The sequence below is a fragment of the Hydra vulgaris genome, chromosome 07 (genome assembly GCF_038396675.1).
Source record: "Hydra vulgaris chromosome 07, alternate assembly HydraT2T_AEP".
Classification (NCBI taxonomy): Eukaryota; Metazoa; Cnidaria; class Hydrozoa; order Anthoathecata; family Hydridae; genus Hydra; species Hydra vulgaris.
The window spans coordinates 4,604,034-4,620,019 of record NC_088926.1 but is presented as its reverse complement, the minus strand read 5'-3'; the positions used below and the strand labels follow the sequence as shown (position 1 = coordinate 4,620,019).

At 29.3% G+C, this 15,986-nt stretch overlaps 1 protein-coding gene across 1 annotated transcript in view; it reads right to left on the bottom strand.

Moving 5' to 3' along the window:
• Positions 1-1,226: 1,226 nt before the first annotated feature.
• The window catches only part of LOC100210719 (protein MON2 homolog), a 77,557-nt gene continuing 62,797 nt past the window's right edge, over positions 1,227-15,986 (bottom strand). Inside the window, exons 25-28 of the mRNA XM_065800853.1 lie at positions 15,173-15,268; positions 14,385-14,496; positions 2,049-2,140; positions 1,227-1,966 (exon numbers count right to left, since the gene is read on the bottom strand). Of these exons, the coding sequence (XP_065656925.1) occupies positions 1,806-1,966; positions 2,049-2,140; positions 14,385-14,496; positions 15,173-15,268 (461 nt within the window). The 3' untranslated portion in view covers positions 1,227-1,805. The remainder of the gene's footprint in view (positions 1,967-2,048; positions 2,141-14,384; positions 14,497-15,172; positions 15,269-15,986) is intronic.

Below are 15,986 nucleotides of genomic sequence, written 5' to 3'. Positions count from 1 at the left end.
GAAAAAACAACATAAATGGAGTTTATATTGATTGAGATATTCCAAATTACCGACGATGTTCCAAACATGATGCACTTCCTCTATAACCACACAAAGACGATTGGGGAAAAGTAGGACATTAATTAGTTTATTTCACCCCTTAAAAAATACTTTTGAGGGTCTTTTCAAAAATACGGATTTACCACACACAAGTAATCAAAGTGATGTCTAAATAGAGGGCAAGAAATCTCATTGTTTCTTCTGAGTCCCTTATTCTAGAAAAATCACTTTATGATAAAACACGCATAACAAAAGCAAGATTTTTACATTCATTTTACTAAAACGAAGTGAATACGGGGGTTTCTAAGAAAAACTTTAAATTGCCAAAAATAGCAGCTTACATTTTTTTAAAGAGTTTTTTCCAATCCAAATTTTCACTTCTTACAAGTGATCTAAGCAAAATGTGAGCTAATAAATTTTTTGTTTTAAATCAATTTTTTTGGAGGACCTAACGAACACTTCGAGGATCTTAAACTTGCAACATATGATTCTTTTGCAGTAAGACATAAGTGAAAAGGATTTTTGTAAAAAGAGCTAATTCGTTTTTTCCAAAACTGAGTTTTTTCAACATTCTGATTTTTTTATTGAAAAAGGTTCAAAATAAAGATGAGTTTTCAATTGTCCGTGTTTTCAAAAGTCCGGGATTACGTAAACTTATATGCGGGAACAGAACAGGAAAAAAACGTTTACGGAGTAATGTTTTGTATGATACAGAAAATTAGGAAGTCGGTAAAATGCGAACTACTTTACGAACCAAGACATATTTTAATGACCACTACAGTTGCGATATTTAAAAAAATGTTGGCTCATCAATTTTTTAATTTAAATTAAATATAGTGGAGTTTGATATACTTTATTTAAATTAGGTTGTATTTCTTTTGAATTAATTATAATTTATGTTTCTACTTGAAGTCCATAAATTTTAGTAAAATAAAAAGTTTAGCGGAAACAGAATCTGAAAAATATTACATCATTAACAACTAATAGAACAATGGTTAGCAAAAAAGGCCGCATTTTAGTGGTTCGCAGTTCGCATTTTACCGACTACCAGAAAAATAATAAAATTTCATATTTTAAAAAGTGAAAATGTTTATAAAGCGACCCTTCCATTTCACACTTTCCTGGAGTAAAACTTTATTGGCTCCAGGAGAGTGCGAGCCAAAATAACTTGGTAACGAAAAGCACACTTGTCTGAATAAAACTTTTATTAAATAGATTTTTGCTCTTTATGAGTAAACATAGATTACAAATATTTTCATATAAAATAGAAGGGAAAAAAAAATGTTTCTATCGTTATAAAAAACATTTCAAATAACAAGAAATTCGAAAATAGCTTTGTACTTTTTTACCGAAACTAAAACTTAGTACAGTTCAAAATGTTAAATGACGATATCGAAAAAGAAAAGAAAAATTAAATGTTTACAATGTTTTGGATGGAAGTATGAAAACGAAGAAAAAAAAAACTTTTACAAGACATTAAATTATTTGTTCTATAATTATTTAAATAAATTATAAACAAAAATAAACTTAAAATAATAAAAAAGATACTTTATTAAGAAGTTTTAATTTCTGAAAGAAAAAGTTAAACTTTTAACTTTCACATTTGGATAGAATACGTAGGTCCCTAGACCCTAGTCCTTTACGTAGAGCCTCGAAAAAAAATTCAAAGAGATTTATATATTAAAAACATATGGTAAAAAATGCCAACTGGTAATAAATATAAAAAAATAATTCAGATTTAACTACTTAAAAAAATAAAGCACATTTCAGGAGCCATTAATAACTAAAGATTTTGGAGGAGAGAGTAAATCTTGAAACTCTAAAAGAGCTTCCTTTAATGCATGACGTACAGGTTCGCTACTGCAAGTAATACATTCCAATATCGTAGGGTATAAACCGATTAAATCACGCCATAATTGATCATCGACTATAAATATAGTAAATATAAACACAACTCCCTTTTGCTGCAAAGCATACTTTTATTAAATGTTAGAAAATGTAAAACTTACTCAAGTTAGGTTTGTTTTCCACCATTTTTTTAATAGAAGCGAGCAAAGTAGCAATAGCTTTTACTGCAAATGACATTTCAAACATTCGTGTCCTATAATAGAAACGACATTTAAAATATTAGCTAAGAATAAGATTTCTGTTAATTATAATCTATATTATTTAAATAATCTCTTTCCGAAAGTGTCTTTCCGAAAGATTAAAGTGTGATTGAAGTTGGCATTTTTTAATTGAAAGTGAGCAAAATATATTAGCACTGTGCCAGCCTTTATACCCAAGGAATAAACATGTAAGAATACAGTTATAAATAACAAAGGGATAAGGGATGTTAAAATAGCTTTTAGCATCCCTCATTATGCAAAGTATTTAACTCTATAATAGTATTATTTTGCAGATCCAACTATGCTTACAATGCATTTTTGAACCTTGTCTAAAAGAGAAAGACCATCATTAGAAGAACCAGCCCAAATATGACACAGTATTCTATACAGGGAAGAGTAAGACATTTGTAGAGGTAGAGACGGCAATTAAAAGTAAGATAATAGAAAGGTCGATAAAGAGAACTTTAGCAGATGTTAACTTTGCAATCGATGCGAGATGGTAAACAATAGATCGAGAGGTAAATAGTTTTGCAATCGATGCGAGATGGTAAATAATAGATCGAGAGGTAAATAGTTTTGCAATCGATGCGAGATGGTAAATAATAGATCGAGAGGTAAATAGTTTTGCAATCGATGCGAGATGGTAAATAAAAATCGAGTGGTAAATAATAATGATAATCCAAGAAAATATAAAGAAAAGAAATCAGAGAAAGGATTACCATTCATTAATATAATAATGCCGACAGTATTACAATAGCTGTTTGCAGTAAATAACTGAGTTTTGTTAGAGTTAAAATTTACAAGCCACTGCAAGCCTTAAGCTGTTATAGAAGTGATATCAGATTCACGATTGACTGCCTGTTCAATCTTGAATCAAACAGGCAGCCGATCAAAAAGAGATAACCTTTTTTTAAGACAGGAGTATGAAGTTGAGTTATCAACAAAAAGAGCCACTTTAGATGTAAGATTGTCAGGAAGGTCATTAATGTAGATAAGAAACAATACAGGTCAGAAAACTAGAACAAAACCTTAAGGTACCCCAGAAGCTACTGGAAATAAAATGTGTTGGCTTTTGAGGATGATTTTAATAAAGCGGTTAGAAAGAAAATATTTGATAATCTCAAAAACGTTCCCAGATACAACATATGAATTAAGCTTATGGAGAAGATACAACATATGAAACAAGCTTATGGAGAAGATACAACATATGAAACAAGCTTATGGAGAAGATACAACATATGAAACAAGTTTATGGAGAAGATACAACATATGAAACAAGCTTATGGAGAAGATACAATATGAATGAAGCAAGCTTATGGTATTTTATAAATAGCAATAGCCTTTATCTTGCCGCCTCCATCTAATGCACATTAGAATGATCAGACGATAGTTAGGAGTCAGAATGTTCTCCTAAGTTTTTGAAAATTGGAACCACAGATGTTATTTTCGAGCAGGCAGGAAAACAGGATTCAATTAAGCACTTATAAAATAGTTTAGAGAGAATTGAAAAGAGTTTTGGAGAACACTTTAGTAAGACTATGACATAAAAGTTTTCTAGAACACAAGCTGTAGAAAAGTTTAATTGGGAATAATGGAGCTTAGCAATAATAAATAGACTGTTCTCAAGAGACTTGTTCTTGTGAAAAAGATTAACGATTATGAAAAAACGATTATGATTAGATATAGCAGCTTCACATGAAGGTGAAAACCATAGAGTAGAATGAGCCTTGACTTGACCAGAAAATTCAAACCTGATTTATTGACAAACAGGTGAATTGACGCGTAAGTATACATCCAAGCCAAGCATGTGACTGGAGTCTTTGTGTATCAAATGATAATAGCAATCAATGCTGAGATCTGAAAAAGAAACAGCCAAAAGTCTCACAAAGTTATTTTTGTTATTTTAGGCAAGATTTAAATTAAAGAGAGCATCCCATTGAGCATGGCATCCCAAGTAATGAGCTTTGCAGCTGTCTCATCTTGCTAATTAACTTAAAATTGTAACTCAAGGCTCCTTATGTAGCCTTAACAACACACACCAAAGGCATTTTTAGAGTTTTAGAGTTGTGCCCTCATTAAGAGATAACAGAAAGAGTTGCAAAAATCACTATCTTGATAGTGACTATTAAGGAGGCACAAACAAAAATCTGAGTAGAGTCAAGAAGGTTCAGCATTCAGCAGCTGGTCAACAGAACTATTCTGTTTACGCCTAAAGTCTTTGTCTAAGAGGCCTCCTACAAGACAGTTGCTGGGTGCAGTTAACATCTGCCCAAGATAAATATTTTTAACTCTTAATACGCTTTTCTAGGGAAAAGCTAGGAAAAGCCAATTCTGACTTAAAACACCCCCTGCCTTGGGGCTATTGGTTGAGTAAAAGTTAGAGATGGTGTCTCGACAAAAATACTTATTTTGGGCAGATGTTAAACGCATCCAGCTACTGTCTTGTAGAAGGCCTCCAAGACAAAACTTAAGGGGTAAACAGATTCTATCTGTTGACCACCTCACACCCCTTCCTCATCTAGTAGGCTGGCGCAGATGTATTTATAATACATTGTTTCCAACTTAAAATGTTGAATGCTGGATCTTCTTGACTCAATGCATGGGTCTCTATTTTTGTGTGTATAATTTGAGGACTATGCAAATTATTCTATTATCTCCTAATGAGGGTACACCAGCCTTGGTCGAGAAGCAGGTGCAATCGCATTTGATTCCTGACCACGTATGTAATATTTTAGTTGCGACAATTTGGTCATGGTTCTTTAATTTTGTAAAGTTTATTACATATAATAGATTTTAGTAGTATATTATTACTTTTTAATATAAAAAGTACTTTTTTTTTTTAAGTAAATGTAATTTGATGTATGCATTTTTTTATGTTAATGTATTTCTTTTAAAGCAATTTGTACAACTGATTTTGTAAACAAAAAGAATTTTAACAACGACTGCGTTTTTAATAAAATTATTAATAATCATCAAAGTTAATGAAACTAATTATGAATAAACTTACAAGAATAAACTTTTCAAACTAAGCAAAGCAATAAATAGTCAATAAAAAAATATTCACTTTTTCATTTATTAAACGATTCAACTAGCGTTAGTTTTATTAGAATCTAGTTGAAATAATACAAAAGTATATAAAAGAAATTATATTATACTCTTTGATAAATAGAAGAACATTTGTTTCTTTATTAAACAATCATTACTAGTAAGTTGTTACTTTATATAAAAAATGTCGCATAATTTTTTAAAAAAGTTAAGAAAATATTAGTTCTAGACGGAATTTATTTTGTTTCAAGTTTTTATTTTGCAGTAAAAATTATTTCCTTTTGATGTCCGTACCATTGGGGGTAGGGGAAGGTGGGGTAGGGGGGTAAGAGGTCCTTTTTTTACTAGTTACTCTTTGATTCACGCAAATTTTGATATAAAAATTGAGCAAAATATATGTTTGCTATTCTTAACTGCCTTTTTTTTCAAAAACGACCCTACTTATAAAATTATATAGTAGGGGCCTGCTTTCTTAGTTTTTTTGTAATTGTCTCTCATTGGTTCAGTTAATCTTTCTTAATGTTTTTGTTTTTTGAAAATGTTCTCAAAACAACTAAAGAGCCATGGCCAAATTATCCTAATTAAATATCACATGCGTGGTTGGTCAGGAACTAAGTGCGATCGCACCTGCTTTATGACCAAGCCTGGTACAGCTCTTAAACTCAGTTTTATGGTTCTGAGGCCAACTGGTAGTCAGGTTTACTGAACTCTGTGGTAGTCTCAGAGAGGTTGATTCCATCAACAGCTGTAAAATATCAGAGTACTAACAGTGCCATGTTGAGCATGAATAGTGTCCCTGTTCAAACCTTTGGTGTGCATTGTTGAGGCAACATTTAGAGCACTTTGTTACAGCTTAAGGTTTACCAATAGTAATGAGGCTATTGCTTGGACTATTAAATAGTGTACTGAGTAATATCTGTCTTTTGAGTCAAGTTCTTTAAAAAATTTAAAAATGACTTCAGCACCAAAAACTATAAAACACAAAAAACCATTGTCATCAACAAGTTCTCTAAATCTATCAGTCACAAATATTTGTAGTCTTTGAAGTAACTTTTCTTTTGTTGAATTTTAACTCTTAAAAAAGTTCACTAAACCTACTTGCTCTTTGTAAAACTAATTTGAATTTGGCTGTCTTGTAGTCTTGCAGAAGTGTTCTCCGGAACTGTCATCTATACTTTCAAAACTATTTAACAAGTACTTATCAGAGTCATGTTTTCCAGCCTGTTGGAAAGTGGCATCTGTTATCTCTATTTTTAAAAATTATGGAAAGATATCTGACTCGTCTAACTACCATTCCATTAGTCTTCTTACTATCATAAGCAAGGTTTTTGAGTCTTTAACTAACAAACACTTAATCTCTTATCTTAAATCTAACAACTTACTTTCTGATCAATATGGATTTTGATCTTCTCATTCTACTGCTGATTTGTTAATGGTAATAACTGATAGATTTAGATAGTAATAACTGATAGGTTTAGGATAGATGTGGAGAGGCTAAGGCTATTGCTTTCAACATTTCTAAAGCTTTTGATAAATATTGGGATGCTGGTCTCCTCAATAAGCTCTCTTCTTACAGTGTATCAGGTAACATCTTTAAGACTATTGAATCCTTCCTTACGAATCATAGTATAAAAGTTGTCCTTAACGGACAGCACTCTTTATCATAACCTGTAACTTCAGGGGTTCCTTAAGGTTCTATCCTTGGTCCTATACTTTTTTTAATTTACATTAACAATCTCCCAGAAATTCTCACATCTACCCAGCAAACACATGCTTAATTGGGCCAACGTTGCGCTAATGTTGGATTATTTGACTAACATTGGTCTAATGCAGAACCAACGCGTTTTAACTCTACAATCATTAGCGTAGATTTACATCATGTTGGCTCATTGTTGGGCCAATTTACAATTATAAATCTTTTTGATAACTTCAGTTATATAAATGCTTTGCGAACTATTTGCGCATAGCATTTATATAAAGCATTTTATTCTCCATTTTAAAAACACTTTTTACAGTGGAAACTTTACAAAGTAATTAATATTTTACAATTAATACATCAAATTTCATCTTTTTTAATGAATTGGAAAAGAAACTTATCACTGTTATGCAACAACATTAAAGTCTCGCATAGCACAAAGCTATATTACAACGTCGATTTTACTGAGTGTGTTGAAAGTTTATTTAGTTTCGACAGATATCTTATGCTAATAATGTTCTTGAGATTTTTAATAAAATTTATGATAATAATGTTGTTTATATCCTTGATTTTCTAGATAGTGAAGCAAATTCAGATTCTTCTATAATAGATATATATATATATAGTATTATATATAATATGATTTGTGATTCTGTAATATGATTTGTGATCAAGACTGTAACACACACACACACATATATATATATATATATATATATATATATATATATATATATATATATATATATATATATATATATATATATATATACATATATGTTACAGTCTCTATCACAAATCATATTACAGAATAACAAATCATATTATATATAATACTAAATATAATATCTGATAGAGATTGTTATGTCGAGGAAATGGATTCTGTCAATATTGATGATGAAGTTGTCATGAACAAGATCATGTTCATTGAAGAAAATATGCGTGTTTATTATAAAGATTTTTCCAGTTCTGAGTCTGATTATGATAATAATGACAGAAATTTTATTAAAGAGCTGGCACATTGGGCTGTTAGTTGTAACATTGCACAAGCATCTTTGCGTAAGTTATTAACCATTTTGCAACCACATTTTTCTCACTTACTTCTAGATCCTTGCGCACTTTTAAATAGACCACGAAATACTATTGTAAAACTATTTGATAGTGGTGGGGAGTATTGTCATTTAAACTTAGTAACTGGTTTAACAAACATAATTTTAAATCAAATGCAAATAAATAATACTTCCCTTGAGCTGCAGTTTAATGTTGATGGATTGCCACTCTTCAAAAGTTCTGGGTTAGTTTTGTGGCCAACTTTATATAAGATTTTACATTTTCCATCACTTCTGTTTGGTGTAGTCATTTTTTGTGGGATAAACAAACCAAAAAGTCTTAATGAATTTCTTTCCGTGTTCGCGAAGGAGCTAAAAGACTTGCTGTTAAATAGGCTGAGTCTTAACAATATTTTATACCATTTTTCTATTCATTCTTTTGTGTGACACACTGGCAAGAGCTTTTTTGAAGAACATCAAATGTCATTCTGGTTATAGCTCGTGCAAGAAGTGCACTCAAGTAGGAGAGTATTGTGAAAGTAAAGTTATTTACCTTAAAACAGATGCTTCTCTTAGAACAAATAGTTCTTTTGATAAAATGGAGGATGAAGAACATCATACTGGTAGTCAAAGTCCTTTATGTGATCTTGGTTTTGGAATAGTTTCCAGATTTTCTCTTGACTATATGTATCTGATTTGTTTGGGTGTTACAAGATCATTGATGCTTTACTGGAAAGGTCCTGTAGGTCCTTATGCAGTGCGTTTGGGGACACGGAGAGTGCTGGAATTGTCAGAAAAATTGATTTCTTTCAGTCCCTTTAATCCTAGTGAATTTGCCCGCAAACTAAAATCATTGTCTGAAGTATTAAGATGGAAAGCTACAGAATTTAGACAGTTTTTGTTATATACCGGTCCTGTAGCATTGCAAAGCATTTTAAGCAGTAAACTTTATAAACATTTTTTACTTTTATTTGTTGCTATTAAAATATTATCTACTAAACAACAAAACAATAATTTATTTGATTATTCAAATAGTCTGCTTATTAGATTTGTAGAGGAAATGAAATTACTATATGGAAAAGAAACAATGGTATAAATGGTATATTGCATACACAATCTGGTTCACATTTCTGCTGACGTAAAATGGTTAGGATCATTAGATGATTTTAGTTGCTTTTCTTATGAAAATCAACTTGGTGTTATAAAAAAATTAGTTAGAAAACTACAAAATATTTTGCAACAAATTTGTGGACGGTTCACTGAAAAACTTTATGCATATAAAAAAGATGCAAAATTCATTAGAGCAAACAGTTTACCTCTTCTTGCACCTAACAGTAATCATTGCTGTGGTCCTTTGTTAACGTTTTCAGATGTTGAACAATATGGTAAATTAAACATAGGAAAGTATTGTCTGTCTTTGCCGTCAAAAAATAACTCTAATAATCATTTTCTGACTAGTAGTGGTGATTTCTGCATATTGAAAAACATTATTAATCAAAATGGTGCTATATTTGTAATTTGTCAAAAATATTTGCAGTTGTCAAAACTTTTTGATTACCCATTGAACTCAAGTGAACTTGGAATATATAGAGTTAAGAATAAACTGTCTTCTCTAACTGCTTTGCCAGCAAACGATATTGCTAGAAAGTGTCTTTGTCTCCCAACAGTTACTAACAATGAGTTTGTGGTTTTTCCGATTGATTGTAAATAATGTTTTAAAAGAACTTTATAAACTTTTTGTCTTATTTTATTCATTTTTTATTTTGTTTTTAAACTTGTTTTAAAGCTTAAAGTAAAGATTGTGATTAATCAAAAACATTTTAATAGTCTCTACAAATCATGATGTTAGAATAATAGGGTCCTTTTTTGAAAATAAAGTTTGAATTAACAAAAACAAGCAAATTTAATACTTATATAAGTAATAGTATAAGAATAATATAATAATATTATTAATAATATTTGATGATATAAATAATAAATAAAAAAGTTTTATGCAATTAAATTAACAAATTTTATTTATTAATTTTAAAAATTTAAGCGATTATAACAAGTTATGTTAAATTCTCTAAACATTACATAAAAAAGATAAAACCCTATTATTCTGATGTCGTGAAATGTCTCTCTGCCTGATAGAAATTGATCAAAATCAAAAACCAAAAATTTATTGTTTGTAAATGTTTAAATTTCTATACAATTGCAGGATGTAAACAAATTTGGATATTGGCCACCTTTTAGGTCAACAGAACAAACTAAAAGTGCAATCAAAAATGCAACAGAACCAGTTGAAATGTGGAAACTTTGTCATTTGCGAGTACTCCAAAATATGGTAATAATCAAATACAACTATATAAATAATTATAGTTGTATTTGATTATTACCATATTATGGTAATATATATATATATATTATGGTAATAATCAAATACAAAAACAAAAATGAATAAAATAAATGATATATTGTATAAATTTAATATATTAACATATATTAACATAAAATATATACGGAATATTAATATACTTCAATCATTTTTGTTTTCATAATTATGAATCACCATATTCAGACTATTTATATAAATACTCTGAATATAGTGATTCTCCAACATTAATTTTGTTTAAAATAATTGTTAGTTAATGATTATTAGTATTTCAGGGTGTGCTATAGAATGACTACAAAAACACACAAAATCTGCAGAGTGCCAGTCAAACTTAGATTCGGATAAAGAGAAAAAAAATCGAAAGCAAAAAGCAAAGAGACAGCACAATTCTGATGTTGAAAACCTTGAGTATCTAACAGAGATGGAACAACAGCTTCAAGAGCAATATGATGAGCAAAGATTGCCCTTAATTCGTACTTTTCCTAAAGGTATTTTGGAAAACATTTATGGTAGAGTGGTATTAGCATAGTTAAGAAATTGTATTATCTGTTGTGATTTTGTATCATGCGTTGTTGACAACTGAAGGATTAATTGTTTTAGAAAACAAGTCTGGCAAGAGCGTGACCCAAGACACCAAGATTTCTAGCATACAAAACACAACCAACAAAAAGAAACATGAAAAGTTAGGAACATTGAATTCAAGTATGTATATTTAATAAAATTTCTGTTCTTTTTTGTGTACAATTCTCTTGCCTAGTTTATTTTTATGTAATTCTAATGGCTCTAAACAACCAAATATAGTTAAGTTTTATATATATAAATAAAAGTACTATTAATAAGACAGCTGTTTTAGTCACATAATAGCTTAAAAATATATCTTTATATAATCTATTGATCAGTTCCAACATAGGAACTGCAACAAACAGTTGATTTATTATGAGAGAAAATGTTTTTTCAAGATATTACAAGATAAAAATACTATTTTTTGTCATTTTTTTAATAATTTTTTAATGTTTAATGTACTTTTAGTTAGTACTGTGAGTGACCAATGTCATAAAAATTTGCTTATGGCGAGAATGAATGGTTTATCAATGTTGCAAGGTAAATTAAATTTATTTTTTTATGCTTTTAAGTTGTAAATATTATAATGCAAAATGTTTTTACTTGTTGTGTAATACTTTTATGAATTTACTATGTGCACACAGTAAACACTGAATTCAGTGTTTGTTTTACTGAATTCAGTGTTTACTGTGTAGGATAAGATTTAGTAAAGATATTTAACAACTTGTACGGTTTTGTTCATTTTAAATGTAATCTTTTTTAGGCGATCTTCCAACCTTACTTCATTCAATGTTTGCTCGTCTCACAAAGATTTAATAAAAATTAGATACATGTCTTACCCAGCAGAAAATGATACTAAAGGTTGTTGGCTCATCAGAGGTTGCTGTTGCAACCTGACAATATAACATTGCCGTTACATTCCATTGTGCAATTAGAACATCTCGAGCAGGTTCTACTATAAAAATCTTCATTGGATGCATTGGTATAATTAATTTAGACAATATTTTTATTGCAGATTTTATCTGATTTCTATGAGTAAACATTTTATGGGTCTATTATAAATAATATAAAAATTTCCAGATTATGTATCTTGGTCAGATCGGTGGATGAACTGTTGCAGAAACAGTGAGAAACGTGCTCTCTGAATTGATGGCTACAGAAGTGGCTCAATAAATAAACTTTGAAGGTCAAGGTGGGCAAAAACAGGGAATCAAAACTATGAAAATATTATCTGTAATTTACGGTTGGTGATCAATAAATATTGTCAATTATGTTGTGTATGGCCATTTAGTTATAACTAGCAAAATTTACTTATGCATGTTTCATTAAATGTACAGTGCATGTAATGAAACAAGTAAATTTTGTTAGGTTACAAAGATTTTAACCATAACGTATTAGACCTTACATAAGTTTTGAACTTTTAGGTATGCTCTATGAATAATAAATAATAGAAAATAGAATACCATGATATTTACCATGAAAAAAAAAACAAATGAATTTTTATAAATGATTGCACAACTAATGACTTTTTTATTACTTTCAAACCAAACATTTATCTATTTTTTTTAGGGCTGCTGTGTACATTATATTAAATGTTTAATTTTTTTTTTATGGTTAGGTGCAGTACAGCGTAATCCATATACAAAAGATGTTACAAAAATGGAGTAAACAAAAACTTGAAGTCGTGGCTTCGTAATTCATGCAATGGCAAAAAGCAAGATGGGTCAGTAGGGCACAAATGTCGCAGTCTTGACAGTTTGACAAACGTTTGAGGATTGTTTCAGCATGCCATTCACAACTGTGGGACAAAGAGGGTGATGCAGATGATGATGATAATTAATGTACAACAGTTTATATTATCTAATATACGTATTATTATGTTACATATTTTTTATTCTCTACCTTGAAAAGGCATTTTGATACTTGATCGTAATGCCATTCAAAAGGTATTTCGATCAAGCCCATTTGCATTTGATTAAAGCAATTTAAATGATTCTAATCAAATGTCGGTTGCAACTTAAAAAGGTTTTTTAATACATTAAAGAATAACAAATAAAAGTAATTTTATCTTAACACTGGCGGAACTAACTATTTTCTAAGTACAAATAGCATTTGTAATTCATTGGCCCTAATAAAATATATATTCGGATATATGCTGGCTAAACAGTATCATGTCAATGTCAGTGGGCCAATGCATGCATGGCAGTCATCACGGAATTGGCCCAACATTGGATGCCAACGTTAGGATAAGCATTGGCTAAACGTTGGGCCAACAATGTTGTGTTAGCTGGATAACGTGGCATTGTTTGCTGATGATACTACTATTTATTCTTGTCATGATAAGAAGCCAACACTTTGATTGCTTAGAGGGGGCATTTGAGCTTGAAAAAGATTTCACTTCTTAGTGACTGGTGAACTTTAACTTAGATAAAACCTAATTTTTTTTCAGCTAACCAATATCACAATAATCTAGGTCCTCCTATATTTATGAACGGTAATGTACTCTATGAGTCATCTACCAATTATCTTCTAGGATTAACTCTTACTTGTAAACCATATATCAAATCGATTTCTAAATTAGCGTCTGCCAAGATTGCATCTCTTTCTTACACAGGATTCTATTCTTTATCTATATAAATCTCAAAGCTGTCCTTGTATGAAATACTGCTGTTATATTTGGGGCAGATCTTCTAATGATGCCCTTTCTATTTTAGACAAGGTGCAAAAATGCATTGTAAACATAGTTGGATCTGCACTTGCAGCCAACCTCCAACCATTATTACATTATCATGTTGCTTCTCTTTCTCTTTTCTATAAACACTAAAATGGGCACTGCTATAAAGAGCTAGCGTCTCTTGTACCATCTATTAAAATTCATTCTTATGTTACTCTTCATTCAACTAAGTTTCATACTTTTACTGTGACTGTTCCTATGTGCTCCAAAAATTCTTATTCATCTAGTTTTTTTCCATGAACATCAGTCCTTTGAAATTCGCTTCCTTCATCTTGTTTTCCTGATTCACATAACTTGCAATCTTTTAAGCCGTCTGTTAATTGTTATATTGCTCTATAAATTTCATCTTTTCTCTTCCAGTAACTTCCAACACTAATAGTGGTTGCTTGCAGCTTTGTTGGAAGTGAAGATGTTGAAAAAATAAATAAACAAATTTAAAAAAAAAGGGCTAACTTTCATTCTGGAAGTCAGCCCTTTTTTTCAGCTGTCACCCTGGAAGTACTAGTTTCTTCTGGCAGTGGTTGTGTCAAGATTAATTTGTAATTCAGATTTATAAGATTGACATAGTGGTTTAACAATAATTTGAAAAAAAAAAAAAAAGGAGTAGCCTACTTGATTATAGTGCTCCATTGGACCATGAGCAAGAAAATGTATTAAAAGTAAAAAACACAAATTTTTAACACACAATACCAATTACTTAATAAAGAAAATTGAAAACTTCCTTTTAAGAAATATTATTACTATGCAAAATGCAACAAAATGCATAACATAACATTACCTTGGCAACGGAAATTGGCCATTAAGTCTTTCATCTTTTGAATATTTACAAAGCACACTTTTACATCTTTCCAGTAATGACTGTAAAGCTAATCGTGACAATTCGCTCTCCTCTATGAGTTGTTTAAATTTAAAAAAATTGGTTTAAAATCCTTTTAAAAAAAAATTAATGTAATGATAATAATAAAAGTATTTCTAATTAAGCATAAATTAGAAAAATAAATTAAAATAAAAAATTAAAAATGTTAAATTTATTACGTCTTTATATATTTATTTATCTTATGACTTATTTCTTTTGTCATATCATTTATTAATTTTATTATTGCTTTGAATTTTTTTTTTTTTACTTATATATAATTATATATTTATACCATTGTTACAAGATAACTTTGTATTGAATATATATAATATACTATAGGTCTAAACTTGATATCTTTCTTGTATATATTATTATCAACACATACACATAAGTAAAATATAATTGTTCCTTGAGCGCCACTATGCAACTCCCCTATGACTCAAACTCTAATCAACTCTACTGTTTTATAAATTTCGTAAACAAGTTGTTTGGTAACCATTGTTTCTTGGCGTTTGTTGAATGAATTGTTAGTTTATATCTTCTTACTGTGCACGCTTGAGCGAGTATTGTTGTTATCTTTGCAATAGTTGCATGCTTGAGTGGCTAAGGTTGTTACCTTCGTAACACCATATATACTTATTATATTATATTTATTATTACTATAATTATAACTTAATTATAATTTTACTTCTTTGTAAATTATTTCCAACCTTTATTATGTGTATCTTTAAAGAAAGAAAACTGAAGAAGAGTTTCAAAACATAACTTGGCAAAATCTTCTTTGAAAGGAAATGCTACTGAATCACCTAAAAAAAAAATTCACTCAAGTTTTACTATAAAAATAAGCAAAAAATAAAAATAAATTTAAATTACTACTTCATTAATTTATAAATTATTATTTATAAATATATGTCTTTATGTTTTTCGACCTTAAAAATACCATTAAAATACTGTCACACAAATTTAAAAAAAAGAATTTACAAAAGAATTGAAAATGCTTTTTAAAAATTAATTTTTAACACAATGTCAAATTACAGTTTGATAAAATGATATGAATGAATGATATTAACAAACAAATGATATAATGATATTAATGAACAAATTATAGAATGATATTAATGAATTAATGATAGAATGATATTAACAAATGAATGATAAAATGAAATTATTAAATGATATGAACGAATGATATTAATGAATGAATTATAGAATGATATTATTAAACAAATGATAAAACAATATTAATGAATGATGATATAATGATATTGATGAATGAATGATAGAATGATATTAATGAATGAATGATAGAATGACATTAATGAATGATAGAATGACATTAATGAATGATTGAGTGACATTAATGAAAGATAGAATGATATTAATGAATGAATGATAAAATGATATTAATGAACAAATGATATGAATGATATTAAAGAATGATATTAATGAACAATATTTGCCAAAGAATTATAATGACTTCTTAAGCATTTTTTGATGTATTTCAAAACATTTTAGTTTTGGAGA